Source organism: Panthera leo, chromosome D2 (genome assembly GCF_018350215.1).
Source record: "Panthera leo isolate Ple1 chromosome D2, P.leo_Ple1_pat1.1, whole genome shotgun sequence".
Taxonomy (NCBI): domain Eukaryota; kingdom Metazoa; phylum Chordata; class Mammalia; order Carnivora; family Felidae; genus Panthera; species Panthera leo.
The window spans coordinates 55109127-55122551 of record NC_056689.1 but is presented as its reverse complement, the minus strand read 5'-3'; the positions used below and the strand labels follow the sequence as shown (position 1 = coordinate 55122551).

The following is a 13425-nucleotide window of genomic DNA, read 5'->3' as shown; positions in this document are numbered from 1 at the left end:
TCGTCTGTTCCTTTCCTAGGGGGTCTCCCTTGTTCTGATTGGGGTCTGCCTGCCCTTGCTGGAACATACATTCCTCAAGAGTTGGGGCCTCATTTGTCTTTATCACCAAGGCCCAGAACCATATCCAGAAAACCCCTCGACATACAGAAGCTGTCAAAAAGATTTGTTGAATCATGATGAATGCATTCATTTAAGTGACCAAATGTCTTGGTCATAATTGTGTTGTTTCGTTGGCATGGGACTCCAGCTCTGTCAGTGTTTTAAGGAAGCAAACTCTTAACAAAGAACTCACACAAAATATAAAGCATTCCATGTCAGCGGCTTCCTCCAGCTCTAGGAAGGTCCCCACTCAACACGTGAGAGCAGAAGGGGGGCGAGGTCAAACTCCCCACCAGGCAGCTCATTGACCAGGGAGTGTGTTCACTGCGGTCCCTCGAACACAGAGCAGGCTCCAACACCGTCACACGGGCATCCTCGGCGTTGATGCTGGTGGGGTGCTGACCCCATCATTGCCGGGACAGCGGTCAACACCGAAGCCTGCAGCAGGGGAGGGTGCGGCCAGCCTCGGCCTGTGTAACCCATTGTTTATAAAGAGCCACTGGCCGCAGAAGCCACCAAGCTCTCAAGCCAGCCGTGGGTTCTTTGCTGAGGAACGAGCCTGGAAAGTAAGAGAGAAAATGAAAACAAGGAGGGAGGCTGACCCGGGCCATACACGGTGACCATGAAGCAGGACGCCATCTCCCCGACGGGTGGGCGGAGGACTCGGCTACTCCCCTGGCCATACAAGGCTTGGCCAGAGCTCTCACGGGGCCACACCCCTTGTGTCACCCTTGCCCTCCCAGCTGGGTGCTCTACAGATGTGAGACACAAGCCAGTAACACCAGCAAGAAAGGAGCTTGCCGAGGGCGGCGTCTGGAGAAGGTTCTTGGGAGGCTGTCAGAAATGGTGAGTAAGGCTAGCATCTTTTCTCACCCTGCCTTCCTTCCTCACTATAAAAAACAACTCCCAGGCATTTAAAGCTCATATCTCATACTGCAAACGTGACTCTACTCTAGGTGCTGTGACTTCAAGGGACTTGGTGTTTTATTATTTTCCTATAAGCAAAATACTAATCATTAAATCAATTCTCCTCTAATATTTGCTGATCTCATCTTTCATTTTAATATTAACATTTTGTCTTTAAACCCTCCCCCCCAAACACACACACACACACACACACAACAAGGGCGCAAAGCACATGTTTCAGCTAAATTTATTTCCCAGTTGAAGCAGGGGGTGTGATCCCCACCCTTCTCACTTGCTCAGTCCGCCTTCCGTTATCTGCAACATAGATACTGGCGAGTTGCATTGGAAGTGTTCTGATTTTCTTACTGACTTGTGACACATATTTGGGCGTGACTCAATCAAAAGAAGTTTGCTAAGTTAGAAGAGGCTTCTGTGGCTCCTTTATTAAAGAGGTTATTAGAAGGAGATGAATTCTGGCTTTGGAGTTAGGAAGATCTGTGATCTAACCAGACCCAGACCACTTGCCAGCAACCTATCTTGGTCTCGGTCCCCACACTCACCATGTAGGGACGACGGCCTTCCCCTTATGGGGCACTTATGCATGCGGTGTCTGACACACAGTGTCCCCTCAATAACAGTGAGTATATCCTGTCTCTCCCTCCTTCCCCTCACAAATGGCAAACTCATAATGAGTGACACTTGACCAGTGAGCTCCTAATGTGCCTTCATCTGAAAATATTGTATGGTGCTTAGACCAGCAATAAGTGTATTGTGGCAAATCCCTGTACTTGGAATGTTGCTAATCTATGCATGCAATTCCATCCAGTAGGAACTTCCCAAGTGGCTTCCCTGTGCCCTGCTCCATGCTGGCCAGGCCTTAAAGAACGTGACACCGCGTGACTCCCCCCACCCCTACACACCTAGAGTATTTTACAGTTTGGAAGGAGCAGTTACAGATGTTGTTTCCTTTGGGCTTATCCTGCGAGATGGGCAGGGCGAGTTAACATTATCCCTCTTTTAAGGATGCAAAAACTGAGCCTGGGAGAATAGAGTTGCTGGGAGGAAGTGGAGACCAGAGAGTCTGAGTCACTTTTCCAAGGTCACACAGTTACTAAGTGGCTGAGTCTGGACTGGAATCCAGATCAGGAGACTCCAAGCCTCAGCCCACCCAGCTGCCTCTCTGAAGGGTACTGTGTCAGATTCTCCCCCCCCCCACCCCAAATGTATGTGATGTTTTTCTTTCCACGAGGGCACCGTACTGTGTCTCTACAAAATATGAATGTCTTTCTGGAATTGGCCAAAATCTTCGTCATCCAGATATTGATAAACAGCACATGCAATGGCCCACTTGCTGCCCCCCCTTTTGCTTCCCCCCAAAGGAAGCTTTGTCTTGGGCCTGCTGACATCAGTACCCAGTATTCACTGATGAGATAAGGCTCTGGGCAGCTGTGTTCAATACCGTGACCACCGAGAGTCCTTGCCGCATCTCTGGGCTTGGTTGGTGTTGGCCTGAAGGGCAGTGGTTAGGAGCCTTGAGCAAGAAGACCCCGACCTAAGGTGGCCCAGATATTCCCCTTGCTCTAACATTGTCCCAGAAGAGTGTCTATCTTGGTCTCGGTAAAGAGCAGCCTGAAAGAGTGGCATTGGCTAGCCCAAGCTGCGGTGACAGAGCATGGGGAGAGGGAGGAGGAAGCAGCCGCTGGAGGCTCTGGGCAGGCTCACGACTTGGCGCCTCAGTGAGCTCACAGTCTTTCAGTATGGCTCCACATTTGGGGGAGAGGTGAGGCTGGGTGCTGAGTGAGGGGGCGTGCAGAGGGTTTACCCTCTCCTCTGTTGTCCTGAGTAGCTACACTTCAGCCCGCAACCTGTGCCTGAGACCCAGCACAAACTAAAGCCTTGTCTTTCTCAGGTTCTGCCTCCTGGGAATGGGGTTAAGGAGCAGGTGTTCTTGTTGGAGCATGACCCTTGTGGGTCTTACTTCCTACCCCCAACAGAAAGTACCAAATGCTTTTAAACTCATGCAATTCCCTTGGGGCGCCTGGGTGGCTCAGTCAGTTGAGCATCTGACTCTTGATTTCAGCTCAGGTCATGATCCCAGGGTCTTGGGATCAAGCCCCACCTTGGGCTTTGGGCTGGGCATGGAGCCTGCTTGAGATTCTCTCTCTCTCCCTCTGCCCCTTTCCCCTGCTCTCTCTCTCTCTCTCAAGTAAAAAAATAAAAACGCACACAATTCCCTCCCTAAAAGGAGTTCTGGGGAAAAACAACTTTTAGCACTTTGCTGAATTTTTAGTACTGTCTTTGCTGCCCTCTGGGTTGGGACTCCTCAGCCAATCACTGGCTGGCCCCTTAATCTGACCTTGGCTGGGGATCTGAGGAGGGGAGAGGGGGTCGAGGTTGACTTGATATTGAGGGAGGAACTCCCGATCCCAGCCTCCTCTGCTCCCTTTCTGTCTTTGGAGACGGAGATTGGGAGCAGAAATTGGGAGGTGACTGAGCCTGTGGAATTAGTAAGTTTTCTTGTGACCCACCAAGGTGAGTGACAGTTGGTAGGGGGTCTGGAGCCTGACTGACCATTCCTGGAGCCTTAATATTTCCTTCTCTCCTCCAGAGTTTCTCACTGAACTTCACACTGCCGACCAACACGGTAAGTGCAGCGGGCCCCGGGCACCAGGCAAGTCAGCACATCTGACTGGGGGTGGGGAGGGGGGCAGAGCACATCACACAGAGCTCACGCCAGGGGATAAGTGGCCGGTTGTCAAAGGACTTATGAATAGTTGGGGGGGGGGGCACTGAGACAAATGTTTTCAATTATAAAAATTATAAATACTTTTTTTTTAGAGAGAGAGAGTGTGAGCAGGAGAGAGGGGCAGAGAAAGACAGAGAGAGAGAGAGAGAGAGAGAAACAGAGAGAGAGAGAGACAGAGAGAGACAGAGAATATTAAGCAGGCTCCACACTCAGCACAGAGCCTGATGCAGGGCTCGATCCCATGACTCTGGGATCATGGCCTGAGCTCAAATCAGAAATTGGAAGCTCAACCGACTGAGCCACCCGGGCACCCCTAAATAAACATTTTAAAAGGAAAATAGAAAAAAAATCAAAACACCTAAATTCCCATCAGCGGAAAACCTTGGTGCTTCTCCTTCTAGTCCTGTTTGACTTTACGTATGTTTTGACTTTTGTTGTCTCTGTACCACGCTTGATTTTATACAGATTCTGTGATAAAAATTTTCCATCAGCCTTTATAACCGTAACTGAGGATAGTCACATGGTATTCCTTCAAGTGAATTATCTCTTTAATCGGTTAACCACAATTAGGAATAATTTTGTCATAAAAGTTGTTATAGCTAAATCCTTGTCTGCCTTTCCTTAGTGTATGTTCTAGAAGGGGCATTGTTGGGGCGACAAGAATGAACAGTTTATGGCTCTCGAGTCTGGCCTGTAGTTGCAAGTCAAACGGAGATTGTCGGTTGATGATGGCGTAGAGTCTCAGCCCATAGCCGCTCTTCTGTCTTCTGTCCTCCTGTTGTGTGGCGATAACGCAGCCAGGGTTGTTTTCTGACCAGTGGTGCTGCCATGATGGAGCTAGGCACTTTCCCGGCCCAGATTTTTAGTGGGTTTAGCTGTGCCAAACTTTTCTGGTAAGTTACATGGTGATTCAAAGAGAATAAACTGCATTTACCTGATTGGAGGATGCCTAAGCCAGGGTTCATTTTAAAAAAAATTTTTTTTAATGTTTATTTATTTTTGAGAGAGAGAGACAGAGCACGAGCGAGGGAGGGGCAGAGAGAGGGGTAGACAGTTCAAAGCAGGCTCCGGGCTCCGAGCTGTCAGCACAGAGCCCCACCTGGGGCTTGAACTCATGAACTGTGAGACCGTGACCTGAGCTGAAGTTGGTCGCGTAACCTACTGAGCCATCCAGGTGCCCCGGCCAGTGTTCGTTTTTACTGTAACTTAGGGGCACAGCCCGGAAAGCAGTGGAAAGGTGCCACCTTGTGACTCACGGCCTGCCTTCTGGTGCCCGCTCCCGGCCGCCCTGGATCTCTGTACCTCACCTCCCCGGGCACCCACCCTGCCCTCCTGGCAGAGGCCTGACTTGCTCTGCTCCCTGCTTCAGCCTCTGCCTGTTGTCCTCACACAAACGTCCCTATTCCTTCTTCACCTGTCAAAACCTTGTAATGTGATCACCGCTGGACCATTCCCCCAGCTGCTTTTTCCCCCAGAGAAATCAGCAGGTGTATAGAGACCCCAGGTTCTGTCTAATCCTGGCTTGGCTTAGCCTATGAAGGTAACTCAGAGAAGCAAGAGGCCATTGCTCGGGGCAGCGGTGGTGAGTGGGGGGTAGGGCGGATGCCTTTATGATGCTAGTCGTCACCTTTTGTAGTATTTTCTTTGTTAGTAGCCCATTTCTCTGAGGACTGTCCCTTCCTCCTATGTAGGGCAAACGACCATCCCGGTTAGTCTGGGGCTGTCTGGTTTCAGCACGGATGTCCTACATCCTGGGCAAGTTCTCCAGGTGGTTGGTCATCCTACCCAGCAGTTATATTCTCCTGCATGAGCTCCCCCCTTGTGGTGTGAATGACCCGGAGTGCCGGTGCCCCGGGAGGTAGGGGAGAGGTACACCTGGCTCATCAGAGCCTGTCTGCAGGGTGTTTGGAACAGGGCACACACGCAAGTCGGTCTCTGCTGAACAGTACTGGAAGGTCAAGTACAAACACTGGGTTGGGGTGCTGCATTTGGTCATGGAAGGCAGTGTAGCACCGCGGTTAAGGGCATGGACCCTGGAGCCAGAGCACCTGGCACCCACCACTTAGGGCTGTGTGACCTCACACAAGTGGCTTCACTTCTCTGTGCGTCACTCCTCTCATCTGTAAACCGGGAGTCATTATTGTCCTTCTTCATGAGCTGTTGTGAAGAATAAATGAGCCAATACAGGAGAAGTACTTGAACAGGCACTTAGTAAGTTCTCCCTAATTGTTAGCGGGCACAATTAGCAGAGCAGAAAAACCCATCTGGAGACAGAAAGAAGGAAGCAAACAGGCAGAGAGGAGTGCATGTGAAAGGTTAGGATGCCCAGGAGAGATGGAGAGATCCCACAAGGGATGGCTCCAGTCCCCAGAGAAGCCAGATGCCCGCTGGCCTTTGGCTCCACGCGGCATCCCGGCATCTTTAGAGGTAACTCTTTTTTTTTCTTTTTGCCAAAGCCAGCCCAAGTGAATTTCTAAAATCTAAAGACAGAACATCTTACCTGAAACAATATTGGACTCTTCCACCACTCTGAGAAACAGAACACTTTTGGCAGACAGCAGCATTAAAGTGGTACTGAGGGTCGGGGCGGGGGCGGAGTCTGTGTTTAGGTACAAGTGTAACCATTTAAGTATAAATCCCCCCCTCTGATGGGAGCTCTTTGAGAAAGAGACCTGGGCTTGGAATTCACACACCCAAGTGAGATTCGATTTATAGTTACCCCTGGAACCTTGGAAAAGACCCATCACTTCTCTAAGATCTATTTCATTTTCTGCAAGATGGAGACAGTAAGTAAAAGCCCAGGCCCCAGGGACTCCAGCGTGCTCACTGAGGTTGATGATGAAGTAAATAACAGGTCTGACCAGAACTTTGCCAAGTTCAAGTGAAAGACAAAAGCATACACTTCTGGTGCTCACTGGACCCTCATGACAGCCCTAGAGGTAGGTACTAACATCCTTATTTTGAAGATGAAGAAATGAGGCCCCTTCGCATGAGTTGAGAAATCACCATTTAACTCTGGACACGTGTGAGCCAGGGACGTATGCTTTTAACCTCACAGGGCACAACTTAGTGTAGTTTACGCCGGTTAGTGGCTAACGTGGAACTCTGTCCCTTGAGAGTTCTTGATCTGGGCAAGACTCTCACCTGAAATATCTCATAAATGGATGAAATCTGGTTCCCCCACTTGAGTGGAGCTATGAACTGGTCACATGTATTCACAGAGATTCACAACTTCAGCTATCCCCCAAAGCTATTTGCTTTGTTGCATATTTGAAAACAGGTAAGGCTTCCTTAAAGAAACTTGCGTCCACCAGTATTAATATTTGTTTCCTTTCTAGCAATGGGCACAAGTGGTCCAAAGCCTGATGGAAAGGCTGTGGGGGCTAGGGACAGAAGAAAGCTTTTTTGAGTTGTAAAACGCTATATTGCACATCCACAGGGTGAATAAGAAAGACACCACCAGAATTTCTGAATTCTCTCTCCTTATAGCCAAATTTCATTCCTTCTTACCTAGAAAGCAACCAAGAAAGGTTCTATTTGGCAGTTATTGCCATATGTTATTTTCAATAGAAAGTTTAGCAAAGGGGTAAACTTTAGGCATGATCGCTTAACCTTTGATGGACTCTCTTGTATGATGTGCAGATTTCGTTTCTTTAAGATGTGTGTTCTTTTTTCACGCAGACTTCCTCCCCAGTTGTTACAGGTGGGAAAGAAGCAGTAAGTATATCCCTAAATTATGGAGCCTTGGTTTGGTCACTTATAAGAAGGAAATAATAATGTTCCAGCCATTTCCTACCTTTGTTTTAAAGATTAAAGTTCGATACGTCACGAAGCACAGAAGGCGGCTCAACAATTATCCTTGTGACCAACTCAGCTTAAAAATGAAGGAGAGCATGCAAAAGTCACAGACAGATTTCACGAAGTGTTAAGCGGGAAAAGCTGGACACGAAAGAGTACATACGTTTCATGTGCATCTAGATGATGTGGGCAAACAGAGGCAAAACTAACATATGGTGATGGATTTCAGGATAGTGGTTACACATGCTGGGAGTATGGGCGGCTTCAGGGCTTCCGGCAGTGTTTTGTGTTTTCATCTGGGTGCTGGTTACCTGTGTGAGATCATCATGCGAAAAGCCATCCAGCTATATATTTATGATTTATATAGTTTCCTGTATGTATGTTATATATGAGAGCTGAGCGTTTATAGGGATTCTGCAGATCATCTTTGATATTTCCAGATAATCTATAAATCTGAAAACTTATGTGTATACAATAAGTGGAAACTTATGGCTGTTTCCACTCAGATTGAAGCAAAATGGACATTTGAAAATTAATTGCTTAATGCATATACTGTAAATGGATTTAAAAATTCACGTCCGAATGATGTGGAATATAACTTTTCACTTTTTGCCAAATTGATAGGTTAAAATAGTATCTAATAGCTGTTTTGAATTGTTTCTCAGCTTTTGCTATGTTGATGAGACATCTGTACCTCTGTTCATAGGAATGGCCTGTTCATATCCTTTGCCCATTTTCCTACCTGATTATCACCCTTTTTCCATTGGTTTAAACTGTGTAAATTAAGTCCACGAGTCATTTGTCATGGATGTTGCAAACACTTTTTCACAGTATTTTATTATCCATTGATTTAGTATATGACACTTAGAGGCCATGTGGGGGGTTGCTTTGTTTTATTTTTAATCAACGGAACTTTCCCTTTATTCTTGGAGGAACTGACTCTGCCCTTCTCTCTTTTGCCAGGACTGTGGGCCTTCTCTTGGGTTAGCAGCCGGCATCCCGTCCCTGGTGGCCACAGCCCTGCTGGTGGCTTTACTGTTTATACTGATTCGCCGAAGAAGCAGCAGCAAGGAGTCCGCCGAGGTGATCAGCAGCTTCTTTGGTTCTAGATGTAGTAGCAGGAATCAGTATTTCAGTGAACTGGCTTTGGGCTGAGGGTGTCAGAATCCAAATCTGTTTTCTGGGGACACGATGGTGAACGTTCCTGTCCCTCCATTTCTATCGCAGACTGAAGATAGTACACTCCAGGCAGAGCTGATGTGTCACACAACCTTCGCTTCAGGAAATCTGTGGCAACAAGGATAGTATCTGGGGTGGCAAAAAGTGGCAGTGGAGAGGGACGTGTGTTGCCATGGCAAACACACGTCTGTACCGTGGGTGTGTTCTCTAAAGTCGAGAAACTAAAGGGCACGGGCTTCATAAAGAGAGTGGAAATAATCTCAGGAAAGATAGGAGGTGAACAGGTGCCGACATGTCTATGGTGAGGACATGTCCACAGGCATGGGGCTCTGTTGCCCTTTGCCCTTTTTGTACATCTGAGCACACATCAGTCACAAGGGAATCTACCAACTCCACCCCTCCAAATGCCGGATTGCTCTGGAGACCGTGCTCAGAATTCAAAGGCCCCCCCAGACCACTATCCAAGAAGCTTCTGTGGTTATAATACAACGGTGTCGTGTGGACTCTGGGTTCTAATTCCGTCCTCTATTTATGAACAGTCCTGGTTGTTCTCATATTAATAAACGTTAACGTGAGATAGACAATCGAGGCTCTACCCCGGGCTCTGCCACTTTATGAGTTATATGATCCTGAACAAGAGCTTCCACATTTTCTGTGCCTTGGTTCGCTCTACTCCAAAATAGGGGTCAGAAAAACTGCCTTCCCTATTTTAAGAGGTAGGCAAAGTTGTCAAGATGGACTAGGATTATGGTTGTAAAGATGTGTTGACAAGCTGTAAACTTTAAACATATTAAGACATATTATGGTTGTTGGTGGTGTTGTTAATATTTAAATCATAGCTTCTCCAATGCACTTTAAAATCATCTAGGAGGCTACAAAAATACCAATCACCAAAACCAATTAAATTAGCACCTCTGGACAATAGAGCTACGGCATGGAGAATTTTAAATATATACTAAGGTAAAGAGAATGGTATAATGAACTCAATTATCAAAACGTGGCCAATCTTGTTTGACCTCTGCTCCCACCCACTTCTCCCCACTCTCAACCTGGGATTCTTTTCGAAGTAACTTACAATGATATTTCTCATTTATGGAATTTTTGAGGGGGTGGTTATTATCTGTTTGCTTACTTTGTTTTGTTTTTAAAGCTTTCTGATGATTCTTATGTGCGTGCAGGTTTAAGAACCATTGGTTTTAATCATGGTCATGGGCGAATGCTGGGATCCTTCATTTATTCTTTCCTTTTAAATGTATTTTTACCAACTTAGGAAAGTGAGAGGCCATGTGAAATTTCAGAAATCTATGACAATCCCAAGATTGCTGAGGTAAGAACTCTTGTTTAAAATCACTGTAGATCATTGATACAATAAGCAAGCTAAGGGTTTTTAAGCCGTCCACGTACAGGAGAAGTACCGTGTGAGCACGTGTGGAAAAGAGGTGGCCCAGGGAAGCTCAGGCACAAAGGAGGTTCTCACTGTGTGTTTATTGGCTGGACAGGAATTCAGGGTTGATTGAATATTAGAAAGCCAATTTAGGGACACCTGGGTGGCTTAGTTAGGTGTCTGACTCTTGATCTCAGCTCAGGTCATGATCTCACAGTTTGTGACATCGAGCCCTGCGTCAGGCACTGGGCTGACAGCAAGGAGCCTGCGTGGGATTCTCTCTCTCTCTCTCTCTCTCTCTCTCTCCATCGGTCTCTTAGCCCCTCCCCCACTCATGCTCACACACTCTCTCAAAACAAATAAATAAACTTAAAAAAAAGGAAATCAATATTATTTATTTCACTGACAAATTAAAAGAGAAAAATTGTGTGACCATCTCAACAGAAGACAGTCCAAATAAATTAAACAGCCATTTGTGATGTGAACTCTTAGCAAACTGAAACTAGCATAGGAGCTTCCTTAACCTGAAAGAAGACATCTTTTTACAAATTTACAGCAAACGGATCTAAAGGTAAAATATTAATGAATTCTCTTTAAGATTGGAAACAAAACAAGGATGATCTATTCAATACTGAATTCTATCCAGTACTGTACTTTAGGTCCTAGTCAATGCAGTAGGATAAGAAAAAGAAGTAGAGGGGCGCCTGGGTGGCTCAGTCGGTTGAGCGTCTGACTTCGGCTCAGGTCGTGATCTCGTGGTTCATGAGTTCGAGCCCACATCGGGCTCTGGTGCTGACAGCTTGGAGCCTGGAGCCTGCTTCAGATTCTGTGTCCCCCTTTCTCTTGCCTCACCCCGGCTTGTGCTCTCTCTCTGTCTTTCAAAAATGAATAAACATTAAAAAAAAAAAGAAGTAGAAATTAACTTGAGAGGGGGAGATTCTTTCACAATGTGTACATATATCAAATAATTACATCATACTCCTTAAACATCTTACAATTTTGTTTGTCAATTATACCTCAATAAATACTAAAAAAGATAGAATAAAGAAGAAAAAGAAGTAGAAATTGTAAGACTGGAAAAGAAGAAACAGAATGTCATTATTTCCAGATGATATGATTATCTACATAGAAAAGCCAAAGTATCTACAGATAAATTATTAGAATTAAGGAAAGACTTTAACAAGTTGCCTGGATATGAGATCAATATACAAAAGCAATTTGCATTTCTAAAAATCATTAACAACCAATGGAAAAAGTAATTTTTAAAAATGCCATTTTGTAGAGGTATTAAAAATATGTACACTGCTAAGGAATAAATCTAACAAAAACTGGAACCCCTTTATGGGGAATAATAAAACTTCAGTAAAAGATATTAAATAGGACCTAAATAATGGGAGTTACATACCACGCTTCTGGATAGAAAGACTCAAGAGGTAAAGATGTCAAACAACCTCAAATCAATCTATAGATAAATATGGATTCCAATACAAATCCCAACAGATTTTCTTACAGGGAACTCAATAAAAGGCTACTAAAACCTGTATGGAAGAAGGCAGGGAAAAAATTTTAAATAGCAATGAATGGACAGAATGAAGAGAAAACAAATAGGAAGATGGTACATTTAAACTCAACCACATCAGTGAGTTCATTAAATGTAAATGGTATAGGGACACCTGGGTGGCTCAGTTGGTTGACTCTTGATTTTGTCCTGGGTCATGATCCCAGGGTCTTGAGATCAAGCCCTTCATTAGGCTCTACACTGAGCATGGAGCCTGCTTGAGAGTCTCTGCCGCCCCCCTCTCTCCCTCCCTCCCTCTACCCCTCTCCCCTGCTTACGCTCTCTTCCTCTCTCTCTCTCTCTAAAAAAAAAAGATCTGCAAAATATTTTTAAAAATGTAAATAGTCTAAATATCCCAATTAAAAGACAGAGATATAAAAATCAAAACTTACATCAGATTGAATATAAAAACAAGATCCAACCAAATACTGCCTGCAAAAACTCAATTTAAATATAAAGACACTAATAAATTAAAGGTGAAAGGAATGAAAAAGAAACACCATGCTAACATGAAACAAAAGAGAGTGGAGTGGCCAGAAAAAAACCTGCCAAGGCACTAAGCTTGGCAATTATAGGCCTCTCCTCATTTGTTTTCTGTCTCTCAAGGATCACATCCTTTCTTGCCTGATGTCCAGCGTCTTGAAAACTTGTTTTAAATGTTTTTTTGGACTTCTGGTTGTTCAGGCGGGAGGGTAAATCTGGTTGCTGTTTGGCCAGAAGCAGAGATCTTTCTTTGCTCTATTTTTGAAAACCTGTTTGTTTTCTCAAGAATCCTAGGAGGTCACCCACACATGAGAAGAATATTACGGGAGCAGAAGAAGCCCACATATATGTGAGGACTGTAGCAGGAAGTGAGGAACCCATGCATGACACTTACCGTCCTACTGTTGAAACGGAGAGAAGAAGGGGATTGTGGTGGCTTATGCCCAGACTGAGTCTGGAATGACGCATTTCAGTCAAGGAGAAGATATGGAGCTGGAACAGAGCTGAAAACCCATGGATTTTTGCTCGGAATGAGGAGAGATGCCAAGCTGCTTCTTAACCTATCTAAATTTCATGTGTAGATCTGGAAAACTTTCAGGTTGGTTTGTCTCTGTAGGTGACAGAGCTAAAGGTTCATTCCAACACTCGGATCTTGTTTAATAAGCAGTGAAGCACCAAGTGAGGTCCAGAAGGAGCCCTTTGATCCTATTCTTGACCTATGCTTTTCTTTTCTTTATGATTTTGGGGAAGGGACTTGATTTCTGTGTGTTTTGCCTTATCTTTTTTCACATCTCTTTTCTCAAAAAAAAAAAAAAAAATCATCAGACCTGGCTTCTGTGGGAAGGTTGGCCAAGGTCAGCATGGTGCAAGTTGGGATATAAATAAAACTTAAATTGGATTATGAGGGGAAGCAGTTTCTTATTTCTGAACATCTCAAGGTAGAAATCCTGTGGAGCCATATGTTCCCTGACTACAGGGGTAGCACATGCTCCCATTTGTGTCTGTGCTCAAAGAGTATTTAAGGAAGGCAATTCTGCAGTAGACTCTCTCTCCCTCTGTGTGTGTGTGTGTGTGTGTGTGTGTGTGTGTGTGTTGAGGGTAAATAGGGTGGAGTGAAGGCAAAGGTCGTTCCAGGAGATTAGAAATGAGGGCTATATCCATTTTGTTAGAATGGAGAGAAAGGCCCACGTCCTTGGACTTGCGTGGGGGAAAACTCACTGGCAGGAAGAGAGGGCAAGAGGACTCTGGATGAACACAGGACCAAAGGGATGG

The 13425-nt window shown here is 45.4% G+C and overlaps 1 protein-coding gene across 1 annotated transcript; it reads left to right on the top strand.

Moving 5' to 3' along the window:
* The first annotated feature begins 772 nt into the window (after window positions 1-772).
* Window positions 773-12660, top strand: OPALIN (oligodendrocytic myelin paranodal and inner loop protein). The gene is made up of 7 exons (XM_042908340.1): window positions 773-945; window positions 3614-3649; window positions 6529-6690; window positions 7433-7468; window positions 8513-8632; window positions 9999-10055; window positions 12440-12660. Exons 3-7 carry the CDS (start codon window positions 6676-6678, stop codon window positions 12614-12616), a joined length of 405 nt encoding a protein of 134 aa, XP_042764274.1. The 5' UTR covers window positions 773-945; window positions 3614-3649; window positions 6529-6675; the 3' UTR covers window positions 12617-12660.
* Window positions 12661-13425: the final 765 nt, after the last annotated feature.